This window comes from Lycorma delicatula, chromosome 5, assembly GCF_047948215.1.
Source record: "Lycorma delicatula isolate Av1 chromosome 5, ASM4794821v1, whole genome shotgun sequence".
NCBI lineage: Eukaryota > Metazoa > Arthropoda > Insecta > Hemiptera > Fulgoridae > Lycorma > Lycorma delicatula.
The window spans coordinates 94,608,616-94,623,248 of record NC_134459.1 but is presented as its reverse complement, the minus strand read 5'-3'; the positions used below and the strand labels follow the sequence as shown (position 1 = coordinate 94,623,248).

Below are 14,633 nucleotides of genomic sequence, written 5' to 3'. Positions count from 1 at the left end.
TTTTACTGTTATACCTTGCTGACTGCATAGTGCACTTTTGGAACATCATAAAAGTTTTAAAAACCATAAACAGCGAATTATTAGGTATATCTAAAATACATTTGTGTATATGTTTACACAGCAGGTAAAGTTAGAGTCAGAGAACAGCAAATCCTGCAAAGTTACTTACAAAAAATAGAATTATGTGTTAAAATTTATGTGTTTTTATTTCCTTGTATGAAGTAAAGGAAGTATTGTGATAGCAAAAAATTCTGGTTTTCAGATTTCAAAAGAAATTTTGACCATCCCTGAATCCATTTTGACTAATTTTGGCATGACATACATATATGTATGTATGTATGTATGTTATGTGTGTTGCATAACCCAAAAACAATAGCCATAGGATGTTAACATTTTTGATTTAGGACTGTTGTAACATCTAGTTCTGCACCTCCCCTTTTGATTGCAATTGACTGGTCCAAAAGTGCCCAAAAAAAACAAAAATCCAAAAAATTTGGATTTTGGACTTTTTCGTAACTGCAGTAATAAGCCCTCATTGAGAGCTTTTCAATATATCATAAGTGGTACTTATTTTCATTGGTTCCAGAGTTATAACCAAATAAAATTTTAATTAATGAAATATTTGGATCTTATAAGGCGAAGGCACATCGGTTCGAATCTGACTTCATGTACATATATTTTTTTAACTTTTTTTTATAATTTAAATATATTGATTTATTAATAATTATTAACCTTTGATTGTAAAAAATTTTTACAATAAATAATAATTCAATTTAACAATAAAAAAAGAATATGAAAAAAATTAGAAGTTATTAGTGAAATGAAGTTTTATGTACTTTTTATTTTATTTCAAAAATTTTTACAAAGATTAATAATTATTAATAAATCATTTAAATTTAAAAAAAAATAGTTAAAAAATATATATATACATGAAGTTAGGTTTGAACCAATGTATGCACGGATAAAATGCTGATATGGACACCACAAAAAAATTAGATGCATGTGGTGTCCACCACAATTAAAGAATTGGACATTCGTATCTCACTTTCAAATGAAATTAGTTTAAATTAAATGCAGCAAAAAATGTGTGTATGCAATTTAATAGGTGTACAAGGAAGTCATATAGTGTCCACATCAGAATTTTTTTTTTTAAGTATATATGAGAGTTATTTTTACGTAAGGTATGTTTTTTAATACAATCAAAACTTAGAACTAGTAAAGATATTGTTAAAAAAGTTTTTTTATTTATGCTACCATTCTACATTGTTACCCTGTTTGTTTAAATATTTTGTCATAGTAAAAGGTAGTAGTAGTTAAAACCTACCCACAATTGTAGGTACTCAATACAATTTCTTGCAGTAAACTTTCTGAAATTTGGGGAAAATAAAGCAAGAGTTCCGTAATCGTAATGCGGCGATTTTCACAGACTTTTATCGTTGATTTTCATCATCAGTTCATCAGTCACAAGACTAGGCCGACCACTGCAATCCTCATCATGAACATTAGTGCTACCATTTTTAAACTGAATGCATCACTTGCTCACTCCACCTTCACTCATTATTCCATCTCCATACACCTCACAAAGTTGTCGATGAATTTCAATTGGTTTGTGGTGTTTTGCCAGTAAAAACGTAATCACTGAACACACCTCACAGTTTGTGGGATTTTCTATTGAAGCGCACACTTCAATAATTCACAACAAACAAAGTAGAAAAATCACAGTCCACATGCTATGACACTTTGATGCGTACTGAGTGTAGAAGTGTTTTAACACTAAGATGGCGGCTCTATCCCCACTCATCTCCACGCTAGGCACAAACTAAGTTATTTTCTGGACTGCCCTCATATAATGAGAATGAAAATTTTTTGATATATATTTATTAATTTAGTAAAATCAATTCTTCCTTTATTGTTGTCGTCGTTATCTTCCTCTGTACTAATTATATTACTAAAAGTAAAACTCAGCAATCTACCACAGCAGAGAATCTAATAATATTTCTTACCTTATTACTTCTTCATTTATACATCAAAAGTGCTTTCAAGGATTTTCTCTCATCATCAGTTGATCAAAAATGATGTACATGTAAGTTTCCTATTTGTATTGCAATAAAATTTAAAAACTATATTGTGGATAATAATTGACTTACCTTTGTATTTGTGTAATAAAAAATAAATTGAAATATAATACTGAGGACCCAAAATTTATAGATAATATTGTTACCATCATTAGGAACATATGCCAACAGAATTATTTCAAATTTAATAACATGTATTACATACAATAGAATACTTTACTGATAGGATTTCCTTTATAATTTAAATTTCCTCTATAACTCCTCAACATATTCCACCCACCTATCGACTTTGCCTTTCATATTATAAATTGGTGTACCATCTTTGTTTAACACATTATTAGATTTTAATTTATGTACCCCAAAATTTTCCTTAACTTTCTTGTATGCTTCGTCCATTTTACCAATGTTCATTTCTCTTTCCAATTCTGAACACTTTTCTTTAATCCACTCTTCTTTCACTAGTTTGCACTTCCTGTTTATAGTATTTCTTAATTGTCGATAGTTTCTTTTATTTTCTTCATCACTAGCATTCTTATATTTTTTACATTCATCTATCAACTGCAATATATCATCTGAAATCCAAGGTTCTACCAGTTCTTTTTGTTCCACCTAAGTTCGCTTCTGCTGATTTAAGAATTTCCTTTTTAACATTCTCCCATTCTTCTTCTACATTTTCTACCTTACCTGCTTTACTCAGACCTCTTGCGATGTCCTCCTCAAAACTCTTCTTTACCTCCTCTTCCTCAAGCTTTTCTAAATTCCATCAATTCATCTGACACCTTTTCTTCAGGTTTTTAAACCCCAATCTATCACTAAATGATGGTTGCTATCAATGTCTGCTCCAGGGTAAGTTTTGCAATTGATGACTTGATTTCTAAATCTTTGCTTAACCATGATATAATCTGTCTGATACCTTGCAGTATCACCTGGCTTTTTCCATGTGTATATTCTTTTATTATGATTTTTAAACTGGGTGTTGGCTATTTCTAAATTATACTTTGTGCAAAACTCTATAAGTCGGTCCACTCTTTCATTCCTTCTGCCCAGCCCTTATTCACCCACTATATTTCCTTCCTTCCCTTTTCCAAAGCTTGCATTCCAATCTCTAACTATTATTAAATTTTCATCCCCTTTTATATGTTTAATTGCTTCGTCAGTTTCTTTGTATACACACTCTACCTCATCATCATCATCATAAGTGCTTGTAGGCATATAGACGTTAACAATCATTGTCGGTTTAGGTTTTGATTTTATCCTTGTTACAATGATTCTATCGCTATGCATTTTGAAATACTTTACTTTCTTTTTTATCTTCTTGTTCACTACAAAACATACTCCTGCCTGCCCATTATTTGACGCTGAGTTAATTATTCTAAAATCGCCTGACCAAAAGTCATTTTCCTCTTCCCACCGAATCTCACTAATTCCTACTACATCTATATTTATCCTATACATTTCCCTTTTTAAATTTTCTAACCTTCCAACCTTTTTTAGACTTCTAACATTCTATGCTTCGACTTGTAAAATGTTATTTTTTAATTTTCTGGTGACCCCTTCCTCAGTAGTCCCCACCCGGAGATCTGAACAGGGGGCTAGTTTACCTCAGGAATATTTTACCAAGGAAGGCACTTCCTTCTTTATCCTGAAAAAAAGCAGCTGTAGTTTTCCATTACTTTCAGCTGCGCAGTACTCAGAGGATTGAGTGATGTTGATATGGCCGTTTTAGTCATCCTGACTTAACAACTACTGAAAAGAGTTGAACAACTTAAAACTGAACCACTCAGACTAAACACAGATGCAACATGTAACATTTTATTAATGAAATGAAAAAATGAATTGTAAATTATATTAAAATCCGTATTTGTTTCATAAACTTTCCTTCAAAGCCCCAAAGGGAAAAATTTCAATTAGACATATCTGGGGAATGTGGAAGCCACCACCTTTTGCTGACAGTTCATTCTTCTGTAAAACCCACTTGAACATATGCTGGTGAATTGTTAGATATGTGACATATTTCTTTGTCTTTTTGGAAGAAGCTGTTTCTTTTTTCATGATCTTTTAACAGAGCGTAGGATTCTTTGAAAATTTTGTGGTGCACTTCTATATTGACATTCTGTGATCAAAAAATATAGTTCCACTCTTCAATTAACAGAATGAAGATGCTCAGTAATCCAGTACCTGCTATTGTGCAAATTAATGTGCCCTCGAGAATTACAGCGTTCAAGTCCTAGTAAAGCCAGTTATTTTTACACGGATTTGAATACTAGATCGTGGATACCGGTGTTCTTTGGTGGTTGGGTTTCAATTAACCACACATCTCAGGAATGGTCGAACTGAGAATGTACAAGACTACACTTCATTTGCACTCATACATTCATCCTCATTTATCCTCTGAAGAATTATCTAAATGGTAGTTACCAGAGGCTAAACAGGAAAAAGAAAGAAAAAGATTTAAGAAACCATGCCTCTTCTTACATGAATACAACATCAGGTCTATCTGCTCATCGACAATGTTTTTGAGAATGCAAATAATCTTCCACTACAACCCTTGCTTGATTGAATAAGCCTTTTTAGAAAATACAACTGTAAAGAATAAAACTATACTGCAGTGAAGCATAAAAGTTTTCAACTTCCAACTATAGAAAATAGTAACAATGTATATGATCAATAATGGCACCAGTAGTACAACAGTAAGATAACTGGAGTTTGAGCTGGCTCACCTCAGTTTGGTTTTAAGTTGCTCATGTTGTTTATATAAGAATATATATGACATATTATATTTATATCATCATCATCATCATTACAAATAATTAATTATAAATAACAATCCTCATTGATGTATATTTATTTATTTTTTTAAGTTTAAACTGAAGTTATTTTAACTGTTTCTCTAACAACAGGCTGACACCAATTAATGAGAAATGAATTTTGTAATGTATTGATGAAAAATGCCTGTCAAGGATTTAAATCAAGAATCTTTTGTATAAAATTTACAGATACTGCCATTCTGCCATGGAGGTTGGCAGTACATTAAACTGCATTAATTTTAATTATGTGGTAGCTCTTAATGTACATTTTATAATAACTACTAGGATTTGGATGAATAGCATCCTACCAAGTTTTAAATTGAGAACTTTAATTTTATCATTGAATGCAAGAAATTAACTTCTGGTGCTAGGAAATCAATGGACCATGCTATAATACCTACCTATTATAAGTAATTTAGTGAATATCTAAGTTTATTTTAAAATTTTTAAAAGAAGCTTATGTTTTAGGAATGGTCTCCAATTCATAGTGTAAAATCTTTGAAAACAAAGAAAAAACCTCTTGCTGAAGAACCTATACCTGTTGTTATGAGTCCAGTTGGAGAACAAGGTATTTTTAGACACATAAAATTATTTGTTTTCTTATACTGTAGATTTCAGGTTTGGTGTTAAATTAGTACAAATTAAATGTGAATTTTGAAATGAGAAACCGTATTGGATTTATGATTTTTAAAGAACCTGATGAATTGAGATAATTTTTCAAATTGCAATTATATATAGAAATGTCTTACCAGTAAAATTTAAATTGTTGTAAGAAATTTTCATAAATTTTATATTAAATGTAATTTTTGCTTTAAAAATTATTAATCTTTTTATTGCAATTTCTGTTTTTTAATTAGCTCCAGTCATAAGCTCATCTTCAGCGTCACAGAATGTGGAGCAGATTGTGGCTCGTGAACACTTTGTATTCAGTGATACAGAAAGTCAATTATATCATTTCTCTGTGGAAGGTAGTGTGGTTAAAGATGGAATCAAAATTCCACCTGAGGTAGTTATATGATCTGTAGCCAAAGATACATTATTTCATTAATTTATTTTATTGCAATTAATTATAGGTCTGGGCATATCAAATTTTATTTTCATGTATCATGGCTTTTAATGTAATCTTCAATGAAATGCAAATAATTAATTATGGAAACATTAGTTGCTGCTATAATAGATGTATTGGAAAATGAATTAAGTGGAAAAATCATTTGGGTTGATGTCTGTCATACTGTCTTGAACATTTTTAAAATGTAATATTATCAACTTTAAAAAAAAACATAAAGGAATGGAATGGAATGCAAAGTTGGCGGGAGTTTATAGATTCTCCTTAAGGATCGCAGAACCAGGACAGAGTCCCTTGCTGCTGGATGATTCTATCAGGCGTGTTTTTAGAGGTTTATTTTAGGTGACGGGTCTAATTTTTCAATTTTTGACTTATTTAATATTTTGTGTTTTTAAGGACGGATTTAATTGCATTCCAATCCGTTGTTAAACCAGCGTTATCAAACCCATTTTATGGGCCGACCGTGGAAGGCTAGGCTTATGAAACCTGTTCTCCCGATGTAATTCCCCCTCAGACCATCCACTGAAGTCCTTTCGGTGCTAACGCTTCATAGGCTAGCAGGAATACGCCACAACGGGGCACTAACTGTATGGAGGGAGCAATGCGCTCCCTTCTTCGGAGGAGTCGCAATTGCTGATTTAAGTTAATTTAAATGTAAGTTTTAAAGAGAGAGGTTGAGTAGAAGCTCTTCATCCACTTCTGTGATGGCTGCCTTTCGGAACGCATCTCTGCTGGGCTCTTTTCCGGACTCCTGTCCGTGATGTTGGGTCAAGTAGAGGATCTTCCTTCTTCTTCATCTTCTGCCTCTTCTTCTTCCGATGACCTCTTCATTCTTCTTTGGCCTGCACTTTCAGAGAATTGGCAATAACCGAGGTTACATACCATTAACTAAACGTAAAGCTGTGATGATATTTTCCTATGAGAACAGTATTATTATAAGATAATTAAAATAATAACCATTCAGTATAAAAATTGATTACAATTTTGTACAAGAGCACTTAAGCACTATTTCAGTACACCTTGAGTTTGATATCACAAAATTTATAAATTACACACTAGGTAAACAAAATTAGTAGTGAGTTCTGCATGTTATTAAAAAAAAATTCTCTATAACTATCATTAGATTGCACAATTAGAAAAAAATCTGTAATCTAAAAATGTTTAATTACAAGATTGGGATTCTTTAATAGATTAATACACAAAATTAGTTGTATACATACCTGAAACCTTTTAAGGTATTTTTATTTAGTCATTTTGTTATAATTACAGTGAACAATGGTGGCTACTAATTTGTGATTAATAAACAAAGAAACAATTAAACAGACAAGTAAGTAATACATAAATTATTATTTATGATGTGATGTAATTTGGTGTTAATTGAGAATTCATTGAAAAAATGAACAAGGACGATGTTTGTCATAATTCTTATGAGTTACTTCTAAAATTAGTGATATCTAAAACTTACTATAATTGAATTAGTTATTCATTCTAGTTAGATTAGAAAAGTGAATGAATATAGGCATTGGAAGATGAACGTATTACGTACTAAATCATACAAGTATAATTTAGGATTTTTTAAACAATTAAAAATAATATTTAATTAAAATACTGAACTTTTTATTTAACTAGCATAATAGTCAATAACTTATAATTCAATGATTTTATGTAAACTAAATTGGACTTGCAGGGAAGGCCATAATAAAAAAAAAACCTAAAAAGTTATGAAGCGATAACTTTAATGATTTTATTTCTTGTTTTAGTCTGGTGTGGGGATGGTAACATCGATAGCATTCAAGAGTAATCAGATTATTCAAGGCGATGTTGATGGTTCTTTAAATATTTGGGATCTTAAAGGTCGTTCATCTTGTAATATAAGTACTGCAAGAGGGTGGATTCGTAAAATGAAATTTGCTCCTGCTAAAGGAAATCTTAAATTACTTGTTCTCTTTACTGATGGTGTTGATGTAGTTGATTTGAAACAGGTTTGATTTAATCTTAGTGTAAATTAAATTTACTGTAGTGTTAATTTAGAAATTCTTTAATAGTTTTATTGTCATAAATTTTGTTAAAACATATTTAGAGTAATTATAATGTTGTTACTAACTTATTTAAATATTCTATTTAAGTTAAAATACAAAACGCTATCTAACTTTGTTTAAATATTCTTACAGATCTTAGGCATAATAGCATGAAACAATTTCACATATTTAGAACCACATTTCTGCATATTTAGAAAGATAAATGTTTTTTACAGTGGTTTTTTTTACAATCTTAACCATAGTTTGTCGTAATTTTTTTTCTAAAAAAATTACTGAACTAAGAATCTATTGGTTTACATGATCTGACCTGATTTTTCTTTATGGCTGTGAAACATGTAAAATTGACTTAGGTTCAAAATGGACCAGTCTGCTTTTTCTGATAGTAATTATGTTCACTATACAGCCAGTCTCTGTGGAGAACAGATTTATGATATCAGTTGTAAGGCTGAATATCACCTGTGTTTTGGTAAGTTTGGCATACCAATAAGTAACTGTATGCTTGGCTCAGTAAAAAAGACAACTGGAAACCTTTTCACTCTATACTTTCCCTGGTAATTGTCATTTCTTACCCATGTCAGAATGTCTACAGCTTGCAGACACATGTGAAAATTTTGCAAAATGAAAAACACTGTTGTACAATGATTGAAATATATATACAAATGTATAAAAGAACTGGCTGGTGATGGTGATACATCGGTGGCGATTGGATGCCTTAGTGGGCCAGTTAAACATATTTTAATTTTAACTTTTTTGCACTAATTACACTTTTTCACTTCCGATCTTAAATCTGTGTGATGTGCACCTGGGGAGTAATTCTCTATCAAGCAATACTACATTTATGGGGGATTGTGTTAATGGCGTCTTATAAATGGTGCACAATCGTTATGCCTTTCCTTAGCATATTATATAGAGTGATTCGTGTAATGTTACTGACAGTTTCTGAGCTCATTCTAGTAGTGAAAATAATGAAAAAGATTTTTATAAACATGGGTCTGGAAACACTCGCTCGCGAGTTACGACTAGTGAAAGATTTCACCTTGATTCCTGGGCAAACCGTGAAGTAAAACCATACTGAAATTCTAGGAATCCAAATTTAGGGGTAAACATGATGGCTTCTTATGATTTTTGATCTGACAAATTGGATATAACAGGTTTCAGAACCACATCAGTAATAGTTTTCATAATATCCAACATAAAACAGAATAACTGGTTGTCGAAAAACATAGTTTTTTTTGTTTTAAAATTGAGATAAGATATTTCTTATCTCAATATTATGTACTAGGTGGTTTATTTAATAGAATTTATATATATATATATATATATATATATATATATATATATATATATGTATGTGTTAAAAGTGTATTTAATTTTTTTTAAATTTTTTATAGCATCAATATGAACGCATTGCCCAACTAAAATGCCCTCGTGATATGGTCAAGATAATTGATATTGACTGGGCAACTCAAGATACAGTTGTACTTGCTACAGAAGATGGGTGTATACGTATTATGGATATTAAATTAACCACTTGTAGTTCACCAGTTGAAGAGTATACTTTTGAAGGTAACTGTTGTAATTGATTTATTTTAATCTTTGTTTTTATTTTAGGCTGCATTTGTAAGTATTGTACAGTTACATACTCATGCTGTATGCATATGTGGTTTATTTGGCATCTGTGTTAATAGCTGTAGTCGATAGGTTATAGGTGAACGGTGAACTGAGATGAAGTCAAGTTACTTCTGAAATTAGCATAGTCATCCTTAAGAATAACAAGATAATCAGGCTTACTAGATAAAGTTAGAAATAAACTGGTTTACTATCACTTATTTCACTTACAAAGTATCATAATGTTTCATAACTGTATATTGAGCTCAGCATTATACATATGATTTTCTGACCTCTAGAGGATACATCTTCACTCAGTTCATTAAAGGTTTATAAATAATCATAATTATCTCAGAGAAAACCGCTTTGATTGAGGTTTCTTTTAGCTTAGACACTTTACATGTGTCAATTAATTGTTGAAACAACTGGGTCAGTTCATGTAAAGTGTAAAAGTAACGTACCTTTTTTTTTTTAAGAAAAAATCATTTTATACATGCACTATTCAATAAAGGATTGGTTATTTGTTGTCAATAATTTTTTACTATTTTTGTATCTATTACTTAATCAATAAAAAATTAAATTAATTGTTCATTTCTGATCAAAATTTTGTTTAAAATATTTATGATGTTTTTATGAATTACCTTGCAATCATGAAATTAGTCAAGTGTGAAAGATCATAAAAAAATAGTTTCACATGTCATTCAAAAATAAAGAAAGTTGACTACTTATTAAATTTAGAAATATCCATCATATTGTTATTTTGTAATAATAAATTGTTTGATAGAGGTAATGTATGTTAGATTTTTTGGGCTGATAATAATTTAGAAAAAGTTAAGATAGTGTATATTTTTTCTGGTGTAGCAGCGAGTAAATTTAAAATAATCATATAATGTATGGTAAATTTTTTGTGTGGAAAAATATTATTTTTTCTTTTTTTTTTTATTAGCAATCAAAAAATGACAAATCACAGTAAATACACTTAAATGGCAGATTAACAATTTTTAGGTTAATGAGCCAGCTATAATTTGTTTCCAATAAGTGACCATTCAATAGGTGAGTCACCTTGAGGGTTTCAGCAAAACCTTAAAAATCAGACATGTTGAAAACAATATAAACAAAAATTCAGATGGAATTGTAGAGTTAAATGTCAAGTGTGTTGAATATATAACATATATCTCTAATTGAGTACTAGCAGGAAAAAAACCAGATTATTTTATACTATTAACTGTGATTGTATTTTTATTTATTTTATTTGTAACATTTTATATCTATTTATTAGTTTACACATACTATATATATATATATATATATATATATGTACATATAATTAGTCTTTAATATCCTAATATTAAATCCTAATATCTTCACATTTTTATAGATCCAGTGTGTTGTCCTGCCTTTTTGCCATCAAAAATTGCTTCACATGTTCAGTTATTGCTTTCAACACAGTTTTGGAAAGATTTTCCAAATTATTCAAATTTTTCGGTGTCTGATGGATTTTCTCCTGCTGATGTTCATGGTTTGTTATAAGTTTGATATTTTATTTATAAAATTTATTTTTTTATTTTTCTTTGTTTGGATTGTATTATACCAGGCGATTCAAAAAAACTTCACAACTTTAACATCATAAAAAAATTTATTTAGATAACTTACAGATTCAGTTGAGGTGTCGTTTCGTAGCAAAAGTTATCAAGTTTTGATTAGCATAGTAATAGTATTAGTACTGAATTCGGCCACCAGTGATGTTAAAAATGGATACATTTACTGGTACGAAACATGCTTGCTGTGTGTTGTGGTTTCATAATTTGCAGTCGGCAACTGCAGTTCAACATAATTTTCATAGTGTAAGTTAGGGAGCCCCTCCTAGTAGGTATATAATTTATACTTGGCCCCAAACCTTCGTTGAGACTGGTTGTTATGGTAAACATACAAAATCAACAGTATGCCCCTCTCAAACTACTGTGGAACAATTCAGAGAAAACTTTGCATTTAGTCCAAAATCAACTTGATGTGTGCCACATGAGATTGGCATTCCGCAAACATTTTGGTGCATATTACATAAACAATTGTACTTGAAGCCATATAAATTAGCCATGGTTCAACACATTATGTATGATGACAAAGTTGTTCAGCCGCAGTTATGTGTAGAAATAATGGATAGAATTGCAGACGGTACATTTTTAGACAATGTAATTTTTGAGTGATGAGTCAACATTTCACATTAGTGACGAGGTGAACATTCCCAAATAAAAACAGTAAATTTTACAAATAAAATATCAAAATAGCTGCCGAATATGGGGTAGTGAAAACCCTCGTGAAACTTTGTAGCAAATTCGTGATAGCCCTAGGGTCAATGTTTTTTTGTGTCTTAAACCAGTTCAACCTGTGGGATGCACCTTCGTAGGGGGGCATGAGCATATTGAAAAGAAAATATTATTCAAAAAATGTATTACTTTACTAGAAGGAAAGCAAAAAAAATGCATTCTGACATAAATAATAAAATACACATTTACACTGATATACATTTATAGAAAGGATTGTATCAGTACTTCACAATGTATTTAATAATAACTTATCAGTACTAAATTAAAAACAAGTTTAATAATTATTAGTGACTCCCTTGAGCCTGTCTTGCAGAGCAAATTTTTTCGAAGGTAGGTTTAATATTAGAGCTAGACATTCTGAGTTCTTTTTCTGTATTTAGCTGAGATCTATATTTTGTCTTCAAAGCAGCCTCTGCAGAAAATCTGGTTTCGCAAAGGCAAGATGTTAAAAACGGAAATAGTATATGAAGTGCTCTTGTTTTCAGTACAGAAAACTCATCATCCACCCTTGCCCAAAATTCAAAGTGATTTATTGCTACCGAGTAATTCTTAACTTGTTACCAAGTTGTCAGCAGTAAAATATGTTTTTAAATTCTTTGTCAACATGGTTAAATGATTTTCAGTGGTTACAAAAACTACTTTCACATGTTCTTCAGCCTTCTAAGTCTTAACACATTTATCCACATTTGCAAACATTTCTAGGTTTTTGCTTTAAATTTCTGCTCCACAATTCCAATTTTGTACAAAAAGTATTAACTTTATCACTCGTATCCAACATATGTATATTTGCTTTATGGAGTTGAAGGTTCAAGGTATTTAATTTCTCGAATATGTTGACCAAGTAGCTCAGTTCCATCACAAATAAGACATGTTGAAACTTCTCAGCTTTCGATCTGTTTTCCTCTTCTATAAAAATGGCAGCAATTTCATTACTTAATTCATAAATACGTTGCAAAAATTTCCCACGTGATAACCATCTTGCCTCGCAGTAAAATAGTAACGCTGAATGTACTGCACCAATGTCTTTACAAAGTGCAGAAAAGATTCTTGACTTTAGGGATCTCATTTTTATATAATTTACTATGGTTACAACCGTCATTAGCACAATATTCAAACCAGGACTCATTTCTTTGGAAGCCTGAGCTTCTCTATGGATCTTGCAATATGTCCAGACACACCGTGGAGATTTTTGTTCCACAAGTGCTTGTATACTTTGGAATCTTCCAGACATTGAACAAGCACCATCAGTGCATATTCCAACACAATTTTTCCACTCTACGTTTGTCTCATTTATAAAATCATTTAAGATAGCAAATAATGCAAGTGCTGTTGCTTTGAGTTCTATTGGTGCAGAAAGATAGTTCTGCTGCTGCTGACATACCATCAGAAAATTGAACATAGGCAATGAAATTTACATCTTTATTGCTATCTGTTGCCTCATCAAGCTGAATTGAAAGCAATTGTCACACAACTTTCTGAAAAGTTAATGCTGTACATCTTCAGCTATATCACCAATTCAACGGGCAACAGTAACATTTGATAAAGGTATGGACTGCAATTTTTTGGCAAAATTATCTCCAAACATAGTTTCTACAATCTCAATTGCAGCTGGTAAAATAAGCGTTTTAACAATTGAGTGAGGCTTTTTAAATCTGGCTTGTTTATATGAGAAACTTTGTAAGATGCAAGTGAAGCTTTTTCATTTGCAGACAAAGTTTTATTTAAAAATGATGTTTGCTTTTCATATGATTTTAATTTTAATCCGAAGAATTCTCAGAGTTTGTTAACATACTCACTATGAAGCATTTCCAAATGTTGTTTAAGTTTATTATGTTTCATGGTATCTCCTACCAAAATTTTTGAGCTAATGACACATAGGGGTCTTTCTTCTTCATTTATTTCAGTATTGGTAAACCCAAAATTTAAGTATTCTTGAGAATATTTTATTGATTTTATTTTTGTAACCATGCTCGTCTTGCACTTGTTGATGCTTCACTATTGTCTAATGCTCACTTCGCCTACTTAAAAATTTATCCATGATTCTGTATAAATCAACTGCCATGAATATTTAATATCATGAATCGCAATTAACGTGCAAGTTAGAACATATACATTCATAATACAGGGTGTCCCATATAAAACGCAACCCAACCTTATATTGGTAGGTATTGAAATAATAAAAAGGCATGTGTAACTGTAAATGTAATTTTTATTATTACCATCCATTACCTTACATTTAGAGTAAATGTTGGAAGTGGCCGCCATCTTCTTGAATACAAGCTTAAATTCTTTTTACAGCGTTTCTTGCAACTTTTTTCAAAGTTTGTGGCTGGATATTTAATACAGCTTGTTCAATATTGACTTTCAATTGTTCAAGTGTTCGTGGTTTGTTGCTGTAGGCTTTTTCTTTGAGGTAACCCCATAGAAAAAAATCCGCCGCAGTCAAATCTCGAGATCTTGGTGGCCACTAGCCTCAACCAATAACACGAATACCAAAGAATTCCTCAACAAAATCAAAAGTTGAACCTGCGTAGTGCGATGTCGCACTGTCATGTTGTAGCCAGCAGTGTCTGTCTTCCTCTTCCAAGAGTGCAATGAACTGAAATAAAATATCCTGATATTGTTCTGCATTAATGGTGTACTCTAAAAAAATAGGACCGATTATTTTCTTCTGCGATATCGTGCACCACACGCCCAACTTCTGCGGGTGTAAT

General features: G+C 31.1%; 1 protein-coding gene across 1 annotated transcript in view; it reads left to right on the top strand.

Moving 5' to 3' along the window:
• The window catches only part of LOC142325216 (WD repeat-containing protein 11-like), a 114,926-nt gene that overhangs the window by 47,847 nt on the left and 52,446 nt on the right, over positions 1-14,633 (top strand). The window contains exons 14-18 of the mRNA XM_075366679.1: positions 5,351-5,450; positions 5,740-5,888; positions 7,709-7,930; positions 9,379-9,553; positions 10,974-11,114. Coding sequence (XP_075222794.1) covers positions 5,351-5,450; positions 5,740-5,888; positions 7,709-7,930; positions 9,379-9,553; positions 10,974-11,114 — 787 coding nt within the window. The remainder of the gene's footprint in view (positions 1-5,350; positions 5,451-5,739; positions 5,889-7,708; positions 7,931-9,378; positions 9,554-10,973; positions 11,115-14,633) is intronic.